Raw genomic sequence first — 20925 nt, 5'->3', positions numbered from 1 at the left:
GCCAGCCTGAGCGCGTGGCCACGTCCCTCAGCCTCCTTCACCATTTATGGTCTCTGAGCCTCTGTAGGCCTTCAGAGGCCAGTAAATCCCCAACTGGGAGGGGCTCCCGCTCCCGCAGGGCTGTTCTCAGAGCAAATCCGAGGGGCTCTGGCAGAGTTCTTGTGGTTCCTCTTTGTTTCTGCTTTAAAACACTTGGATGGGCAATCACCCAGGCACCCCTCCCCCCACAGACCTGGGGGCAAGGAGGACAGGTGCAAAGACTTCCTGATCCTTCATCTGAGGCCCCCCACCCTGACCCCACCTGCAACAGCAGGACTGTTAGCTCGGCTGGGTCTCTAATCCAATCTAAACACAGGCAATCCTCTACCGGCCACTGGATTAGCAGGGCCTGTAGCCAAAACTCTTGAGGGAGAGTCTCAGACAACAGACCCATCATCCGCTATGCCGGCTCTCTCTGCCATTTCTAAACTTCGGGGCAGGCCATGCAGACACCAAGGAAAGCCCCCTCCACTGGGAAGGTGAGAGCTGCCCCCGTGGTCCCTGGAGATAAGACTCAGGTCTGTTCTGTTTCCTCTTGAGTCTCATTACCACAGCTTCCCCAGGCCCCTCAGTGAGCCATGACAGGAGATCTGTGAGGATAAAGGGGATGAATGCAAACCAGAATGCCGGCTGACAATTTCCTGGGCCACCGTGAGGCTCAGGCTGAGTGTGGGGGCTTCCCAGAAGGAAGCGCAGGCCAGTTCCCTGCTGACGAGTCCTCAGCAGGCACTTCAGAGAACCTGGAGAGCCAGGGAGTATGCCCTCCCGGCAGACAGCCTCAGAGGGCCAGGGGTGGCCACATCCCTCCTTGGGGCAGTTCTGTTCTCCCTCAGGGGCAGCGGTGCTGAGCCCCTGGGGACCAGCCTCTCCTTTGGGCCACAGGACACACACTCCGGAAGTGGGCAGGGCATAGGAATGGGCACAGGCTTGGAGTCGTGAAGATCTGGGTTTGAAAGGCCGGCTTGACTTACTAGCTTGGTGAGCGTAGGCAAGTCATGTTAGCTTTTGGACACTTCAGACCCTTCTGTGTAAACCAGGGGGACACTGCCCCCCTCCCTCCTAGGCTGTTGAGAAAGATACAGAAATGAGAAAATACAGGGGAGGGGAAGGTGTTTGACACAGTGACCAGCACGTTTTCCCTGTGCTTTTCAGTGAAACCATCTCTGTGGCTTCCCAGAAGGTGGCTGCTCATGTTCTGCGGAGACTCTCCCCTAGAGGCCTGAGCCCTGGGGAACAGAGTGAAGAGAATGGCCTCCTGCTAGTGTGCTGGGAAAGCAGAGCACAGGGCACCTGGTCCGAGCACCCAGGCCAGCACACACTGGAGCTGGGGTCCCAGGCCTGGGGCGAGGGTGGGGAGGCAGGCTTACCTGAATGCTCTGGACCCAGGAAGCATTTCCCTGCACACTGTCACCACACCTCCTGATGCCACAGCACAGACAGCTCTGTCTTGAGTCCTGTGCCAACCCCTGCCCACCCCGAGACTTCCTAGGACCAGGCATTTGGCGCAGATCAGTAGATGATCATGATAATCAGATTATCAGACATCAGGTTGGTGATATATAAAAACAAGCTTGGGCACATGGGCAGGGGCAAAAGGAAAAGGGGTACTCCTTGTGACCTCCTGAAGCCTCAATACCAGCATGCTGTTACCCTGTGCCCCCAGCCTGCGAAGGGCTCACAAATGAGTCCTAAGGGGGTATGTGAGTTGTTCTCCTAGTTCACCTGTCAGTGTGTGCAGACTTTCCCCCGCCAGATTGAGAGTCTTGAGTCAAGGGAGTCCTTGCCTCTTCTACCTGCATCTTCCCTCAGCCCCGGTAGGGTGGGTGGGTGGGGGAACTGGCTTTTGCATGTCCACATCCCACGGCAGGCCCTTGCCACTATAAGCTCCTAGAGGCCATCTCCTCCACACGCCTGCATTCAGGTACAGTGCACTTTCTCCAAAGCACCTGAGTCTGCAGGAAGGTGCTTCCAGAAAGGTGCCTTAAGGCTCCTACCATGGACAGTGACCCGGGCGCTGCAGGACACCTGTCCCAAGGGGTTCTCCGCCAGACAGGTGTAGGTGCCATTGTCTTCCGGCAGGGCGTCCTGGACATGGAGCTCAGCCACGCCAGCCTTGCAGATGGAGTGAGCGTACTGGATGTGCTGCCCTGTGGAGGGAAGCATGGAAAGGCTCAGGCAGGGAGCACGAGGGGCAGGGATGTGAGCCTCATCAGGATGCTGATGCTCTCCCATGCTTGCTAGATCCACCCAGAGCTAATGATACACCAGGCCCACCTCTGGCCAGAGGGACAGAGGCTTGTGGCTATAGACAGAGGCAGGTGGCAGGGAGATGAGGCAGAGGGAGCAACTGTGTGGGTTGTACGAGCAAGGCTGGGGATGGAAGGACTCACGGGAAAGATTCTGGAGGCATTTAGAATGCAGGGCAGGAGGGACACAGTTCTGTACATTCTGTTTAAATAAACAGTCCCCAAATCCACAGCTTGGACTTCATAGAATTCTGAGCCTGGAAAGAATCTTACAGGGTTATCTGGCCCAAAGCCCAGCCTCAGGCAGAACAAACTTCAGGCAGACAGCACGAGGCTCCTGGCTCCTTTTAGTTGCCTCCAGAAACAACAATTCCATTTCACATTGCAAATATTTATCAGAAAGCAATTCTGCGACTCAACCTAATGCTCTAATTAGGTGCGTTTCTTCTATGCAATTAGGTGAGTTTTAGGGTTCATGGAAAAGATAAATATGGGAAACTAAAAATGATTTTGGACCCTTCTTCCTAGAGTCCCTTCCACGAGAGTCCATTTATTCAAGTCACATAAAGTTCTGCACAGAGAGAGAGGCACACACTATGGACTTCAGTGGTCTCCTTCATGCTATATGTTCCGTGGGACTTCATCATTCCAGGATGTGAACTTTTATTTCCAGGGAAAAGAAAATCTCATTACTGAAGATTTTGGCCTTTGTACAGGAATGTGTCCCTTCACCATATAGGAAGCAACTGTCAGTTTCTTCCCTTGTCAGGCCTCAGGGTCCCAGATTACACTTCATAAAACTGGGGGTGCGGGTGGGGGGAGGGAGAAAGTACAGAAAGAAGTTCTCTCCCTGCAATGCAGTGTTTTCTTCTGCACATAGCAACACTTCATGTCTCCACGACAGTCTGGCAAATACTGCCAAGCATGCCATAAAGCCATAGGGAAGAGATTTTGCCTAGCCTACTGCACTTCACGGAAGTGGGGCTGGGGGCTGGGAAAGGCAGAGACCAGGATCCTGCTACTGAGAGGATTGAGCCCTGCTCTTTGTTTTTACTTTTTTGCAAAAATAACACCCTAAAACCTCTCTTCCTTAAAACCAGTACATCCCATGACTGCCATCAAACTTCCTCTGCTGATAAAACATGTGCCAACAGGCTGTTTGAGGGCTCTCCTTTTATTGGAGCATACGTTATTTTGGCCCCACAAGCATGGGATGGATGGTGGCCCCAGAAAGGAGTTATTGGCTCAGGGCTTTCATAATAGGAAGGCACAGAGCTATCCCCGCTCCAAGTCTGGTTAAGACCAGAGTTAACAGCCAAGGGAATCCAATTTGAGCATGACCTCCCTCTAGTGGTAAGAGTTTGGAAATGCCAAGATTCACCAAAAGTAAGACAGTGGGGCTGTTTTTCCTAGTGAGTGGTGTAGATCAGCGGTCAACAAACTACTGACTGTGCCAAATCCAACTTGCAGCCTGCTTTTGTACAGCCTGAAAGCTGAGAATACAAGTTTTAAATGGTTGAAAAAAAATTAAAGATGGAATATTTCAAGACATGTGAAAATCGTATGAAATTCAAGTTAGTGTCCATAAATAAAGTTTTATTGCGACACAGTTACACTCATCCATTCAAATATTGTCTCTGGCTGCTTTTGTGTCACAATAGCAGAGCTCAGTAGTTATGAGAGGGACAATATGGCCCGCAAAGCTGAAATGTTTATTTGATCCCTGATAGAAAGTATTTCTTGACCCCTGTTTTGGACTCTCAGCCAGATGGAAGCAAAACTATTCTTACTCAGATCCATTGCTAGTCCTTAAAGTCCATGTTCTATTCTAGCTGCAAGGAGGCTGCCTCTGGGTAGGTAGTCACAGCATCTGCCAGGTCTGTCCATAGTAAGGGGTGGAGGCCCTTATTTGCCCAAGAAGAGACACATGGGAAGACCACATGGCACTTTCTCTCACTGGGTAAAGATAATTTCTAGCAAAACCTAAGCAAACTACACTAGTGAGGAAGGCAATGTGTCAGTGGTGTAGAAAATAACAGGGGGAGGGCTCTAAGGTGCATAGGCGCCAGGCACCACTGTTCCCCTAAGGAGTCTATTCTGTCAGCTGTGAAAGCTGGGTGAGCCCCTGAACCTTCTTTTCCAGCCCATCTCCTCACCAATAAAGAAGTCAACACCTGGAAAGGTAAAGAGGGATGTCCCAGGCCAGCCAACCACTTCATGGGTGAAGGGTGGGTGCCCTTGTCTCCTGACTCCCCGACAGGTGCTCCTTTGTCTTCTCTGTGGACCCCAAAGCAGACCCTGCTCAATTTCATCAATTTTATGGACTGTTCTCTGTTCTAAAATTAGAGTTCTCCCATAGTTTTGGAACATAAAAGCTTTTTTAAAAAGAGAAGGGCAGTAATATATAGTTAATTTTATTCAAATGACCTTACTTGGCAAAGGAAAAGAAAGTTGGCATGTCTCTAGAGGACTATAACATTAAAAAGAATTACTGGTCTATGAACCCCAAAACTTTCTGCCACAAGATAAAAGGCAAGGTCCCGTGAGCAACTTCTAGGGTGGTTTATTACTTTGTTGGTGTATGTGTTTATTTATTGATTCAACAATAAATGAGCCTGGCCTACTATGAGCCTGGCCATATAAAGAACTAAATTGCTTATGCACCTATGTGACAGGTATCTCATTAGCTGTTTTGTGCCAAGGATCGAATTTAATTTTCACAACCGCCACCCTGGAAGGCAGGTAGCATTACTCCCATCTTACAGACAAGACAAGGAGCTCGAGGCTCAGACAGCAGTAACTTGCCCAGTGTCCCCAGCCAGGCAGCAGCAGGCTCCCAGCTCCCAAACTCTCTCTATGCCCTGTGCTTCCTTCTTAAGCATAAATGGTTCTGTTCAGAGTGATCAGTGGGGAGAGCCAAGTGAGAATGCTGGCAGGGCCAGGCAGCCCAGGGGCTGGTGGGGCCTGGAGCAGGGGGGACTCACCATTGAGCAGCCAAGTGATTCGGGGCACTGGGGTCCCCAGCACCGAGCACTGCAGCACAAAGTCCTGGCCCTCAGAGACAGCGCAGTCCTTCAGGACACTGGAGAACGAGGGGGCCACCTCCGCCCTGGCCAGACCTGCGAGGGTGAAGAACAGATGGGCCATCTCAAATCACTGCTGGCCTGTTGTGGTGTACTGGCCGGTCACCCCAAGCTTTGCAAAGACGCATCACTGCCCCCAACACCCAGGGCTTGCCCACGGCCTGGCTTTGCCTTACCTATCTTCACACTGGGAAGCAGGCAGCGCCACCGGCGTAGAGCCCTGGGGCCTGAGGCAGAGTGACTGGCAGGGGTTTTTCACCAGCACAGAACACCCCAGGCCTGGGGGTGCTCAGGACGTGGGTCTGCCCCCTCTGCTCTGGGACTCGGGTGGCCCCGACCTTGTCTGGACTTGCTGTCCTGGAGCATCCCCAGAGCTCCTTCTTTACCCTGTTTCTTGGTCCTGCTCTACTTCCTACTGTCTCTTGTCCTCTTCATTATGTCCCATCAGACCCTGCCTGGTCTTGTGACTGGCTTTTTACTTGCAAAGACCACATGCCCACCAGTGAGGACATTTCAGTCATAAATAATTATTTTTTTCCAATTCCAGGACTGAATCAAATGACAAGGACTCACATGTGTTCTAGTTTTCCAATCTAGGCCAATTTCAGAACCACTGGGGGTCTGAGACTATGCATTACTCATGATTCTGATGTACATTTGGTTGAGAACCACTGAAATGAACTTTCCAGAAGCCTTCTACATTGGGGACTTGGGGAGTATTTTGTAGCTTGGGGATCTTAATTAAGAGCAACAGAGACAGATAACCTCTTTTATAGCAAGCAGAACATGCTGCAGAAAGGTCAAGGTGGCTGAGAGCTAAGAAAAGGTTAATTGGATATTTCACTAGAACTTTTCAAGAGAAGCTACTCGATACAGTGATGAGGGGAAAACCATATTATACTGAAGGGGTTTAAAGGCACAAACTAATATTTGAGAGCTTATTCTGTGCCAGGTACTCTTCCAGATGTGACAGTGACAATGCCATGAGGTTGCACTTTTAGCTCATTTTCGACGAAGTTAGTCATTTCCCACAGTCAAGCCCAATAGGAAAGCCAGTCTTTTTTTTTTATGGTATCATTAATATAGAATCACTGAGCAACACTGTGGTTACTAGATTCCCCCCATTATCAAGTCCCCACCACATACCCCATTACAGTCACTGTCCATCAGCATAGTAAAATGCTATAGAATCACTACTTGTCTTCTCCGTGCTATACTGCCTTCCCCGTGGCCCCCCTATACTGTGTGCTAATCATAATGCCCCTTAGTGAAGCCAGTCTTTACACCCAGCTTTCAGACTCTGTATCACACTACTTCCTCTAGGCCAGAGCTCCCCTAAAGGGAGAGGAAGTGGTGGGGCAGCCGCTACAAGTCACAATGATGGTGCATCTGACTGGGACTGATACCAAGAGAAGGGATGGACAGACTGCCTTGAGAGGTGTGGAAAGGCACCACCTCCACCCCTTCCCCTGACAGCATCAAATTCCCTTATCAGATGCCTTTAGGAATCATTGAAAAGAATATGAATTTTGTGTTAGACCAACATGGATTAGAACTATGTTATCTTTTATAAGGCAAGTGGCCTTGAACAAGTCATGTAACCTCACTATGGCTCAGTGTTCTGATCTGGAAAATGGGTGTAACTCTATCTCAGAAGATTGTTGGGACAATGAAATGGAAGAATGCAGGTAAAGCATTTAGCACAAAGCCTGGCACTTTGAGCAGGCTCTCGGTGGGTGGAGTGTTAGCTGTTATCAAATGAAAGCTGTACACAGGCCTGCCTGCAGCAAATCTGGGGATGAAAGAGAGTAGACAGATCAAGCAGCAACTTCAGGTGCAGTCAAGCACAAGGACGATTTTCTCTCCCTTCTCCATATGGGGAAGACCAGAACATCCTTATAGGGGAAGAGACAGGCCTCTAGACAAGGGAAGACTGACAGACTGAAGGAATGGTGGGAGATCTTTTGGAGATGGGAAAGGATGGGAAGAGAAGTCTTGGTAAGGGAACCAGACAGCTTTTCTGCAGTGATAGAAAAGAGAGAAAGAGGGTGCTGTGGGAAAAGTTAAAAGAACACATGTCAGATGGTCTGCATCTTGATGAAGTTGTCTGGAGAAGTTCTAGAACAGTTAATGTCTCCAAGAAGAAAGGAAGCAAGAAACACTTCTGGAATGGCAGAGTAAGGACTTCTGAAAATGCACTCCTCCCTACAAGCAACAGGAACACTGGTCAAAACAGTCAGATCAACTTTTTCAGGACTCTGGAAATTAACCAAAGGCTTGCAACATTCTGAGAAGCAACGTTCAAAAACAAACAAACAGCTGTCTTGATAAGAACAGCAAGCTTTGTACCATGTATCATCTCCCTTGCCCCAGCTGCAGTAGCTTTAAAAACCAACATTCTCTTTCACCCGCAACCTGCTGCAAGTACAGTCTCTGTGCACAGCTTGCATTTAATAACGATAACCAACACTCCAAGGACAGCCTGTTGGTTTTTAACCGTTGGTGGGCATGATGCCATGTGTCTGTCCTCTGCCCAGACACAGGGCCCTGGATGATGAGGATTGGGCCCCTGGACCTGAGAACTCTGCCTACAGGTACCTCTGCCTCCAAACGGAAAATATTACTTGCAAAGGAATTCACGAACATAGTAAAAAATCCCAATTAAGAAATGAATCAGTGGCATGGACTGATAAGTTAGACTACTCCCTGCCACTTCCTATGGACTCCCAGTTTCCCTTCCCAGAGGCAACGTGTGGACCCTTCCAGAAAAATTTTATGCATACACACACACACACACACACACACACACACACACACACACACACACACACACACACAGATATATATGTATATTTTTTCCTTCTATGCGAATAGCATATGAGACACATGGCTCTGCACTTGGCTCTTCTCCCTTACTAACGTATCTTGGACATGTTTTACCATCAGTTTGTAAATCAACCACATTTGTTTTACTGACTGCATGATGTCCCACTATATGGATGAACCACTACATTCTTTTTCTTTACTTTCTTTTTTGGATAACATTTGCTATAGTAAATTTCAAACATACATACAAGTAGGGAAAGCAATATAGTGAACCATTACTATCCCTGTTTTTCAGCTTTAATGATTATCAACTCATGGCCAATTTCTTTTTTTTTTATTAAGTTATGATTGATATACACTCTAATGAAGGTTTCACATGAAAAACGATGTGGTTACTACACTTACCCATATTATCAAGTCCCCACCCACACCCCAATGCAGTCACTGTTCATCAGTGTAGTAAGATATGGCCAATTTCATTTTATTTATACCCCTACCAATTCCCATCACACATGGGTTATCTCTGAAACAAATACCAGAAATTATATCATTTCACTAGTAACTAAATTTATATCTCTAAAATACACAGACTTAAAAAAACAAAACAAAACATAAGGCCACTAGCACACTTTAAAATTAGGACTAACTCCTTTATAGCAAATCTTGTCAGTGTTCAAATTTTCCTCATGTTCTCATAGAAATTTTCTTTAAAGTATCTCAATCAGGATCCACATCAGGTCCATATATTGCAATTGTTGATGCCTCTTACATATCTTTTCATCTAAGTTCCTCTATGTTGTCCTTCCTCTCCTCTTTTCACTTATAATTTATTTGTTGAAAATATAGGTGAAGGTTATTTGTTTATAACCTATAGAGTTTCCAACAGCCTGAACTCTCCTGACTCTATCCCAGGGTTTAATAGGTTCCTCAATAGTGCGATGTAGGTCAAGGATTCCTAAATAGCATTTAAAACGAAGCGAAAGTTTTACAGAGAGATAGATGGGTATGAGGGTATTACCACAATTTTGTTACAACAGTGAAAAAAGTGGCCACAATCTAAATATTCAACAATAAAAGTATGCCTCATTATTTTTATTACAAAAAATACATTACTCTATGAAATACCATATGGCCATTAAAAATCATGTTTCCAAATAATATCAAAAGAAATAGCATAGAAATATGCTTATGTAACATGAGCAAATTAGGACAGAAAGCAGTTATACAAATACCACAATGCCAATTTTGTTTTAAGAAGGCTAAAATACTTATTTCTGAGTCATGAGATTATATATTGTTTAAATTCCCTGCAACAAATACACATTACTTGTATAAACAGATACTACAATAAACATAAAAGATGTGGGATCCCACATCATCTCATATTACCCTAAACATGTATATTTAGTGAATGTTAGATTCTCTGCGGTTACAAAAGCAAGTCATGGCACTATTCGGACAGCTGGGGAGCTAAAAAAAGTGGCTCTCAGCTGGGCTGGGCATGGGCCCTGGCGTGTTTATTTTGAGGTGGTTCTGTTGTGAGCTCCTGATCAGGAATCCCTTTCCTAGAGCAATGACTTTGGCTTCAGCATGGGGCTGGGGGCCACAGGGGATGACACCTGTGCCGTGTATGAAGTGCCTGGAATGGTCCTCCCATGAGAACCCAGGGCGACCTGGAGGAACTTACTTTTCACCAGGAGGGTCCAGGCACAGGATGCCTGGCCTCGGACGCTGGAGGCTGTACAGCTGTAGCTGCCGCCGTCCCTCGCCCGGGCTCTCAGCAGGCAGAGGTAATGGGATCTGCCGTCTTCATAGACCTCAACGGTGCCTTCTTGTCTCCTCACGGGGACACCTTCCAGGAACCAGGTCACCTCGGGCTTTGGGGTCCCTGAAACTACAGGGCCAGGTGAAGGATGTGAGGCTCCTAGAGAGCACAGGTGGGCCCTGGACCCAAGGGAAGAGCTCTGTTGGGAGCACTTCTGTTTGAGTCTGCTTTCTTACCCCTCAACCCTCCACTCCACAAGAGTAAACATCCCAAGCAGAGGCAGGGTCCTCGGGGAGGAGGGACACAAAGGGACAAGCCAGGGCTCCAGACCGACCAAAGCCAGACAAAGGGAGGAAAGAGAAAGAGACCCCGAGGCCTGTGTTCTGATGATAATGGTGATGATGGGCTTTCCCCTCTAGGGCACACACAGTGAACAGATGGGCCACTGTGGAGTTTCTCAGACCCAGGGACTTTACTAAACTGAGTCCTTCCTGAGGGAAGACCCCTGTGAGTTGGCTTCAGGGGTGAGGGGGTGGTGTCTAGTCCAAGGGGCTGGGTGGGTACAGGAGGCACAGACCACTGTGCTGAAGGAAGGGAGCGACCACCCAGGGGTTGCATTGGGGGGACCAATGACCTTTGTCGCTTTACTCACCCTCGCATCTGAACTTGACTGTCTGACCTTCACTGACTTCTTGGCTTTGGGGCTTACTCTCGAATTTGGGAAATGCTGACTCCCTCCGGCTCTCCATGGGGAATTTCCCAGTCCCAACCTTGCTCACGGCTTCTTGGCTTCCCAGGCCAGGCTGCCGGGCAGGGAGGGTGGCTGGAGGGGGAGCAGCTGGCCCCTCCCTCTCTTCTCTGAAAGGAGAGAGGGCACCTGAGACTGGTGCAGTTGGTTCCAGCGGGGCTTTTGCAGCCTGCAGGGTGATGGTGCTGGAAGTCTTCTGCAGGAGGGGGGTCCTCGGGGCCTTTCTGACTAGGTCCCCGGACGGCTCCAGCTTGGATTCCCTCAGGGACTGAGGCTGGCTACTTGTGGCCCAGGTCAGAGAGCCACTTCTCTGGGTGCTGGCGCAGCTCTTTCTCTCAGCTGCAGTCTCTGGGCTGTCCAGCTTCGGCCCTTGCGTGATTCCATTGGTCACTTCCTTCCTGTTATCTGAATTGGCCATCTTTGCTCCTCTCCCAAATGACCTGTGTGGTGGTGGCAGTTGGGGTAGGACAGTGGGAAAGAGCCGGAGGAGCAGAATGATCATTGGTTACTCACAAGCATTACTCATCACAGGCACAGATTCCAGGGATCACAAAAGCCCACAAATCCAGGCAAAGAGCACAAGTCTTTCTCTGCAGGCTTCTCAGCCTCGAGCCAGAAAACAGCAGCCATTCTTGACACTGCCTCATCCCTCACCCCTAATCCAGACATTCTGTCTATACTTATTAAATACACCCCTTTTGCTTCTCCACGAGTGCTGTAAACTACTGCAAACCACAACCCTCGTCCACGCTGCCTCTCTAATCCACGTTCTATAAAGCAAGCATAGGCAATCTTTCAAAGACATAAATCAAATTGTGTCATTTTAAGCTTAAGGATTTTCCAAGAGCTTTCCCGCTGCATTAAAACCAGGCTCCTCAAGATGGCCTGCAAGGAGGCTCCTGTGCGAGCCGGCTCTGGCTGCCTGCTGAATTTCCAAGGACACTGTCCCCGTTGCCTACCAAGCTGCAGCCACACGGTGGTTCTCTTGGGTCCCCCCAATGCCTGCCTCCCATCTCACCGCTTTCACTCATGCCACCCCCTGTTTGGAACACTGTCTCCCTGAGCTTTTCTTCACCTAGCTAATACTACTCTTCACAGGCCTGAGTGCAAACCTCAAGTTTTCAGAAAGGGTTTCTCTGACCTTCCAGTCAAAAGTAGTGCTTCTCTGTTACTCTTTCTCATGGACGCACTGCACTTCGTAACTATGAATTGTGCAGCTCTGGGAAAAGCCCTTTGCTACCCTAGAGGCCCTTGCACTCCAGAACCTAGCACTGAGCCCCCCACCCAGGAAGGGGACTCCCCGGTGAAGATGTGCAGGAGCTGCGAGCTGCTCTGGCCTGGAGCAGCCTTCTCTGAGCAGCGCGTCTTTCCTGCTGACAGCTGCCTGCACAGAGCCCAGGCAAAAGACATTGAGAAAGATGACGCACTATGTCGTTGACAGTGTCGGTACTGATGCGGAGCCTCTGGAGAATCCGCCTGGCAAACCACAAGAGGAGTGCAAACACCCGAGCGAGGCCACGCCCCCAACCAGCCAGCTCTCCTCCCTCTGCGATGGCTCCCAAATTCAGGGCGGGCCTCGACTACAATCCCTTTTTTATTGCAGGGCATTTCAAGAGGGAAACAATAATCACACTCCTAGACGTACCTACTGGCATTGTCCAAACCTGAAAGAGGGGAGAAGGGTAGAAACACTGTTAGTGGAATATTTCACACACAAAGAGGACAAAGTTACATACGGCACTCTCTTCCACTCACTACCACTTCACTCCCCAAGCTCTCACCTTCCCCAGTGCCTGGGGTCCCACCTCCCCGACTCCTTCCAGGTTCCCTGGGCCTGAACTCCTTGGGTTAGTTTGATAAATGACTTTGAGGCCGGGAGACACCCTCAATGCCTCCACGGCTGCCCTGGCCCTTTCACCGTGGCCTCGGCTACCACACTGTGGGACCTGTCCTGGTCACCACCCTACAGAAGGAAACAAAAGCCAATCGAGGGACAAACAAAACTAATGGCTGCAAATTTCAAGCCAGTTTAATTTACACGTGCCTTCCAAAAACAAACCTCCAAATGTGATCCCTTTTTACAAAAACCTAGTTAAAAAACATACAGGGGAGGTGTCATTTTATTCGGTTCTTCAAAGAAAAATCAAACAATCTGCATTTTTTCCTGCCACACTATTCCTTAAAAGTTTTATCATGGAAAATCTCAAAATATATAATAGTAGAGAGAAGGACAAAACAGACCCTGAAAGCCATCACCCAGATTCAGGAAATACTGACATTTTGCCAGTTTTTTCGTTTTGTTTTTTTAAGGGGCTTTTTCTGGGCATATTAAAAAAAAAACAACTCAAGCACCAAACCATGCTGTCATTAAGTAATTCAGAAGGAGCAGTTCTTTAATTCACTACTTGGGCAAGTAAAGGGAGAGTGGCCAAGCCCTACTGCGATGCCTAACAGCGGGCCCTGGTCCCAGGGTGAGTTGTGAAGTCAAATTCTTTGGTCAGGACCAGGATTTTTCTGCCTTAGAGGTATGGAATGGAATAGAAAACACCAGCGTGTACTGTACATGCTGTACTGGTACCACAGTACCAGTACAGCTCAGGGTTGCTTCATGAAACCTGTTTCAGTTAAGTATGTTTATGTACATATGCATGTCTGGGGTTGCAATGCAGAATAAATTTCTTTCAGTGAGTTGTGAAAAACATTCAGGCCTAAAATGGCAAAGAGAACAAGGAGGAAAAGCTGTGGAGAAAGGAGGGAGATGTGGAGGAGAAAAATGACAGAAGAGAAGGTAAGAAAGGAGGAGACGGTGACGGGCCTTCCCCCCTGGCTCCCCAGGTCCCTCCTTCTCAAGGTTCTGGCGCCAGGGGTGGTGGAGATCCCTTTCCAGCCACACGCTCCAGCTTCCCTAAGCTGGACTTGGCAGAACTGCGGGGAAAGGAGAGAGGAGACAAAGCCAGAGGGATTTCAAAGGAAGAACTGACAGGGTCTCATGATGGCAGCAAGGAAGAGGCAGGGGTCAAAGGCGATGCTGACTGCCCAGGCTGGGTGGGAAGGAAAATGAGAATCCTGAGGTAGAAAGAGTTAGGTGGAGGGAACGCCTGACTTGAAGGACAGAGTGGACGATTAAATTTAAGGTAGGTTAAGTTTGGGATGATGGCAAGAAATTACCAATGTCCACTTTTCCAGTTGGCAATCAGAAATGCGAAAAAAGAGTCTGAGCAAGAAATAAAGACTGAAAACCCAGCAGTGGGGTGGGCTGTGGAGATGCCAGTGGGGAATCTTCCATGGCTGGGTTGGTGCTGCTCACCAATTTCCTTTCTTCTGGCTCAAGAGCCTGCCCCTGGGGAGCGCACTGGTATGTAAGTGTGACACTGTAACACACTGATGAGGGATGAACAAGCAGCTGCTTCTAGGAGGGTACAGACCCCAGGAAGTGATTGTAGTGCACTAGCCCCCCCACAGTTGATACCTTGGATGGAAAGCTCAGCTGACATGGAGGCCTTCCCCGACCCGTTCACCACCATGCAGGTGTACACACCCACGTCCTCCTGGCTGACCTCATGGATTTCCAGAACTTGCATCCCATTCTTCTCAGACATGGACACACGGGCACTTGGCTGCAGGGGCACATCTCCCTGTGTGTGGCGATAGGGCAGCACAGTCAGAGAAACCTGCTCACCTTTTGGCATTGTCCTCCTACATCCCGGAGATCCTAGTGGGACAGACAGTGTGCGTGCGCAGCAGAGCCCTCTACTCTGGGCTCTGTCAGCATGCTCCGGGCCTTCAGGGCTCTAACTCGAGGTCTCCATGTACGGCGTGGCACTGGGTCCAGGGTAGGCCAGACGCATGGAACCTGTTTCAAAGGAGCCCTCCCAGGAGGTGGGAAATCCTCTCCTCCTCACTTTGGTTTTCCTTTGTCTCTCTCTTTTATTCTTTCCTGGGGGTCAGTTCAGGGGAATTAGGAAATAGGTAAAAGGCACCCCATCACTCATTTTCACTCAGGGGTTTCATCTATGAAAAACCTACTCTCCCTAGCCTTGACCCCGAGTGCCCCCTACAGCTCCCTGCTGCCCTGTTTAACACCCACCCCTGCTGACTCTGCTTTGCCCAGTCCCAAATACTTTATAAAGCACTTCCACAAGGAGCCTTCCACCAGGATTTTGAGGCAAGGGGGATTCTTTCTGCCTCACAGATAAGGAAAGCAGGGTTCCAAAAGGTCAGATGACTTGCCCAGGATCACATGCTTTGTGAAACAAGGAGCTGTGGCTTGAAACCTAGTCCCATGACTTCAAATTCCTCTCCCTTGAGATGGTTAGGTTTGATGCTGTTTTATGAGTGTGTGGATTATAGAACAATGTAGACAGCAACAGAGGGAGAGAATTCAGATCAGGACAAGAATAAGCATGGGTATCAAACACACAGAGAAGCCTTGAGAACATCTATGGTTGAAACAGAAAGGACTGATTGGAAAGACAATTCCCACAAGTCTAAAGATCTAACCCTCAATTTTCAGGGTCTCCAGGTGTGGGCCAGATTTGGGGCAGACAAAACCTCACCTTGAGCCAAGTGACCTGTGGTTGTGGCCGGCCAGTAATCTTGCAGGAGAATCGTCCCATCTGTCCGTCTTTGACCACTGCTCGGCCCAGCTTGGTAGCAAACTTTGGTGGACATTCTCCCCAGATGCTAGGACGGGTCTCCACTGCAGGGGCTGCAAACCTGTCCCTGGAAAGAAATCAGTAGCGAATCCAGCAGCAACTCAGACTCTCTTCTCTCTGCCCCCATGCAAGTTGGGGCCTTAACTTTATGCCTCAAACACATTTCAGATGCACCCTCTGGAAAAATCTGTGGCACCAAAGCCTATTTCCTCTATCTCCTGGACATGCAGCTAGACTTCACTTACTAGTCTCCCTTGAAGGAAGGCTCCCACTTTAGCTATTATAACCCAGGATGTCCAAGAAGGTCCAGGCAGACCTGGATCCGTCAAAGGGCTATCCACAGAGGCCACAAGGTCAGGAGGCGCTATGTGAATGACACTTTATATCTCAATAGGTCCCCACTTTAGTTATTATAACCCAGGATGTCCAAGAAGGTCCAGGATGACCTGAATTCTACTGCGCTCTGGCCAAAAGCCTGAGTTTTGGCCAACAGACTATAGGCAGAAGTGCTATCTGCCACTTCTAGGCTGGACCTGTAAAGACCTCCTGTGAGATTCTCTACACTCTCTCTTGCCCACTCTTCTGACTAGTGCCTTGATTGTTAGAGACCCCTGCAGACTATGGCCACATGCCCTACTTCCTCAGCATCTAGCAGCTGGATCTGTCAAAGGGGCTATCCACAGAGGCCACCAGGTCAGGAGGCACTGTGTGAGTGACACTTTGTATCTCAATAGGCTCCCACTTTAGTTATTATAACCCAGGATGTCCAAGAAGATTTACTACCTAGGCCTGTTCTATCATGTCAGCAGGAAAAGCCAACCCATCCCTTACCCTGGCTTGAGCATCCCAGAACTTACCCCAAGGCTTTGGGAACAACAGGCTGACCATGCTTCTTCACAAAGCCCCCTGCAAGTTGGAAGCAAAGAGAAAGGGGTTTGAAGAGTTAGGTCTGAGCCACCAACTTGGAGCAACAAAAGTCAGGAAGCGTCCACAAGAGGAGATGGGTGGGATAATGATGGAAACAGTTCACCCTGGCTGAGCCTGCAACTGCGCCAAGCACTATGGTGGGCACCTCATACACTGCACTGTATGACTTCCTGCAATAATTCAAGGAGGCTGGTAATACATTATCTTTCTATTTTTTACATAGAGGAGAAAAATGAGATGCAGAGAAGTTAAGTTGCCCTCTTGAGTCACAGAGCCAGTAACTGCAGGAAGGCATCTAGGTCTGCCTGTTCTAGAACACTCTGCTGAGCTATTAAACATGCCACTGGGCCTTCCACTATGGGGATTATCTGTAGTGCTCCAGACCTCCCCAGAAAATGACCCAGTGGTAGGGAGGGAGATGCACATGAATCTCTCTTACCACATCTATTCACGTTTCACACAATCCCTCCTTCCTCTCAAGGCCCAGCAAACAGCAATGCCTGTGCTGCTGGAACGGGAGCAGATCACCAGAGGTGAGCTGCCGTGGAGCCAGCACCACAAGCACCCGCGCCTGCTGTGCACAGAGCACCGCCAGTCCTAGGTGAGGCGCCGCCATGCGGCATGTGGGGGCCAGGAAGCAGTTACGTAGAAGCCCAGCAAGCAGCTGGGGTCAGCTCCTTCTGTCCAGCTGCTGCTGCCAGGGAGGGAAATCCATAATGTGACAGGAGGGACTATAAAGCAGTGGGGAGTTCTGAGAAGTAGGGACCCGGAAAGAAGGAGGACATTTCTGAGATGGTGATCAGCCTGGAAGTTGTTCCCTTTTTGCCACCAGCTGGGAATGTTTATAAAACCCCACCCAAGGCATGCATGGAAGGGGCAGAAGTCATTGTCCCACATCAGCGGGCAGCTGCAATGGGAGATTTGGAGGGTGTTTACCAGAAAAGGGTAAACTTCCTTAAATTCTGGCACTGATCACATCTATCTGGATACACGGGAACAGAGGAATGGAGGAGGCAGACCTTAGCTGAGTATTTCCCCAGGCCGTATTTGGTGTAAGGTTTCAGCAGAACCTTAGTGAAAAGAAAATTAATAACAAACACCAACATGACATTTAAGCTGTGGTTCCATATAGATTGGCAAGTGTTGTACATGCATTTCTGCTTCACATGACTATTTAGTGAGCTGTGGATAGTTTTCATTGCCCAATGTGTGTGTTTTTTATTCAGTTAGCTCTGTTTCAAGGGTAAATAGCTCCTGAGCTAATGAAAGGAGACCTGTTCTGGCAGGACCCAACTGAGAGTCGCAGTCAAGCTGCTGGGGCCCCTCAGACACTGCTGGAGGGAGTGCAAACCCATCAGTCCTTCTGTGAGAGTCACAAGCTCTAAAGATGCTCTGCTCTTCAGCTAGCACCTTGCTTTCTGTGTTTCCGGTCAAAGGAAATGATGCTAAAAGTAGGAGAGAAAGTTTACAAAGCTGTTCGCTTTGGTCTCTTTTGTAATAGTAAAAATTGGAAATAATGTAAATGTCACACAATAGGAAGGCAGTACAGGGTTAAGTAAAATGTACAATACACATCTTATTCTGCCATCAAATTATGCTTAGGAACATATGAAACATGCAGAAATATGGTAATGTATTATATCATTGGCTCCTCAGTACACTCCAGTTGGGCTGGGATCCTTTCCATGCCATGGAACTCCATCCTGGCCACCAACTTGCCAGACCAAGTTAATCCTCTTCCTCATCTCACTGAGATGCTTGGCGGCGTGTGACACAAGGGGCCACTCCGCTTCAAAGGACGTTCTCCTCCAGACTGTCCTGCTTTACCAGGTGGCCCATTCTCCCTCAGCCCTGCCTCTGGTCCAGCTTTGCATGTGGGAGTGCCTTTGGCTGAGTCCTGCATCCTCTGCTCAGTGCTTCTGACTCTCCCCCAGGCAGTCTTAGACCAGAACTTTAAATATCATCTACAAGCTGATGATTCGCAAACTACAGCCCCAACAGAACTCCTTGTTCGTTCCCAGAGGTATCCAGGACAGTGCCCAGCACACTGCAGGTATTCAATTCTTGTTAAGTAAATGAAGTTGACGAAAAAAGGCAGCATACAAAATTTTCAATTCAGTGTGATCATCAGTAGGTAAAAATAAAATACCCAAATATAGGAAAATGACCAGAAGACAATATATCAAAATGTTACTATTAGCGGTTGTTTTTGGGTGGTGGGACTATAGTAATTTAATTCATCTGTATCTTCTAAAACCAGTAAATACAATGGTAAAGAAAAAACAAAATATGATCTAGTTACCAAAAAAGAAAAAAAAAAGCTTTTTTTTGGTGGGGGTGGGGGGTAAAGAAAGAAAGTAAAAACAGGAAAAAGTTTTGGCACCCAAATAGAAAGGGAATAGGCCTCATATACATGCTCTACACCAAGCACTAGCCATACACCCAGCCACAAAGACACCCACCTAATCATATCCACGTAACACACACCACACTTATGCTACCGTATCACTCACTGCACCTTGGAGAGAAGATGTAATAAAAATTAGACCAACCAACTGATGAACAGATAAACAAAACGGGGGTCTATCCATACAATGAAACATTATTCAGCCATATGAAAGAATGGAGAACTGATACATGCTACAATAAGAATGAACCTTGAAAACATCTGCCAAGTGAAGGAAGCCAGACCCCCCAAAAACGTATGATTCCATTTATATGAAATATTCACTGGAGGCAAATCCATAGAGACAGAAAGCAGATTTGTGATCATTAGGGGCTGGAGGAAGGAGGGTGCGGAGTGGCTGCTCAGTGGGGATGAGGCTTCTGTTTGAGGTGGTGAAAAATCTGGAAGTAGGTAGTGGCGATGGTTACACAACATGGTGGATGTGCTTACTGCCACTGAATTGCACACTTTAAAATGGCTAAAGTGTTAAAATTTATGTTATGTGCATTTTATCACAATAAAAAATTAGATTAGGCATCCTTAAAAGTCTTGGGAGCTAAACATCTACATTCTTAATTCCTAAACATCAATTACCTAAACATCTAATTCCTAAGAGGCTACAATTTCCTTATGTCTTAAAATAATAAAACAAAAATATGGCATTTCCTCAAAGAATAGCAAAAGAGTGCTGTTTGGAGTACTTCTGTATTAGCCCTGGAGCAGCTTATGGTATGATCCAAAGGTAACAGAGAGCTGTTAGCTAAAAATGGAATTGAGGAATGTTATTTTAATGTAAGCTAACACTGGAATTGAGGAATATGAACTTAATGTGAGTTAACACCAGAGAGTTTATATCAAAACAAAAGAGAATTTGGGCTAAAATAACTAACAGCGTCTATTTATAGACAAAAATTTGAAGTTGCAAATTGTCAGATAAGGCAAAATTAATTTTTTGAAAAGTATGAAAATCTGGCAGCATAGTAAGGCAATGTAGAAAAATAAGTGGAGGGTGCCTAAATGGTTTTCTTGGCTTCACTGGAGATGGCTGGTAATTATAGATTTGCTTTGTTTATGTCACCGTATTCCTATTATGTTAATATGTGTGCACAAGTTAGTTAGTAGTTTAAAACCTATACACACTTAAGGTACTCTACAAGAAGATATGTCAAAGAAATAATCAATCCTCCCATGTTTTCTTCCATATGCTACCTCTATAGCTTTTCTTCTTCCTTCCTAATTACAACCCTTAAATAGAATTTGTGCCTCATATCGAATTTACCGAGTAACATAATTCCTCCAGGTGGTAAAGATACCTTGAGACAAGTGCTGGGCATAGAAGCCACAGGGCATAAATCTGCAAAGAAGTAAAAAGCTAACCTTTTCAAACAATATGGCTTCTCTCTCACTTACCAACTTTACATTTCCCTGTATGGCCCCTGAAGATGATTGGTTAGCCAGAGACAGGTAAGATTCCTCAAGGGAGGAACAACCTAAGACAGGCACAGTCGCAGGGGGGCCATCAGGTGAGAAATTGGGGAACAACAGTGGTGAAGCTTAGAACCTCACCCCCCCCTGTGTTGAGAGAAAGCTTCTGCATCCATGGATGTTTTATTGCCCTTGTCTAGCTCGGATTAGCACATCGTCTACAGGCACACACCTGATCATCTACAATTGCTCTCTTACAACACTAAACTATGTTTTCTACCTTTATCTTGCATCTACCTACCACTTCAGCAGTTTATAAAAAAAAAAAATAATAATAATAATAATAAAGGGAGAAATGTGGGATCAACATATAAATCAAGTACAAAAATCAAACGAATATTCATATTTGACCTGATTGTTTATAGTTCATAATGCGTGATCAGAACCAAAAGTTTCTGTGATGACTGCCCTTGTACTGTTCACCATGTAAGAATTTATTCACTATGTAAGAATTCGTTCACCATGTAAGAACTTGTTCGTTATGCTTCAGAAGATTGGAGACTGATGAGAATTAGACTTGAGATGGATTAATGATTGTACATTGAGCATTGACCCCCCCTATACTGAATTTTATTGTTGTTAACAACCATTTGATCAATAAATATGAGAGATGCCCTCTCAAAAAAAAAAAAGTAAGTGGAAAGGGGATTAAGGTAGAAATGCCAAAAATAGAAGAGAAAGTGAAGAGACTTGGTGAAGACAGGA

At 47.4% G+C, this 20925-nt stretch overlaps 1 protein-coding gene across 3 annotated transcripts in view; it reads right to left on the bottom strand.

Annotated features, from left to right (window-relative positions):
• MYLK (myosin light chain kinase) overlaps window positions 1-20925 on the bottom strand; it is a 280349-nt gene that overhangs the window by 101329 nt on the left and 158095 nt on the right. For all 3 annotated transcript variants that reach the window (XM_073231525.1, XM_073231526.1, XM_073231527.1), the window contains exons 4-11: window positions 16220-16268; window positions 15264-15429; window positions 14177-14342; window positions 12353-12371; window positions 10612-11147; window positions 9882-10088; window positions 5270-5404; window positions 2034-2186 (exon numbers count right to left, since the gene is read on the bottom strand). In XM_073231525.1, the coding sequence (XP_073087626.1) occupies window positions 2034-2186; window positions 5270-5404; window positions 9882-10088; window positions 10612-11147; window positions 12353-12371; window positions 14177-14342; window positions 15264-15429; window positions 16220-16268 (1431 nt within the window). The remainder of the gene's footprint in view (window positions 1-2033; window positions 2187-5269; window positions 5405-9881; window positions 10089-10611; window positions 11148-12352; window positions 12372-14176; window positions 14343-15263; window positions 15430-16219; window positions 16269-20925) is intronic.

This window comes from Manis javanica, chromosome 3 (assembly GCF_040802235.1).
Source record: "Manis javanica isolate MJ-LG chromosome 3, MJ_LKY, whole genome shotgun sequence".
Lineage (NCBI taxonomy): Eukaryota > Metazoa > Chordata > Mammalia > Pholidota > Manidae > Manis > Manis javanica.
Note: the sequence above shows the minus strand (reverse complement) of the source record. Positions and strands in the feature narration are given on the sequence as shown.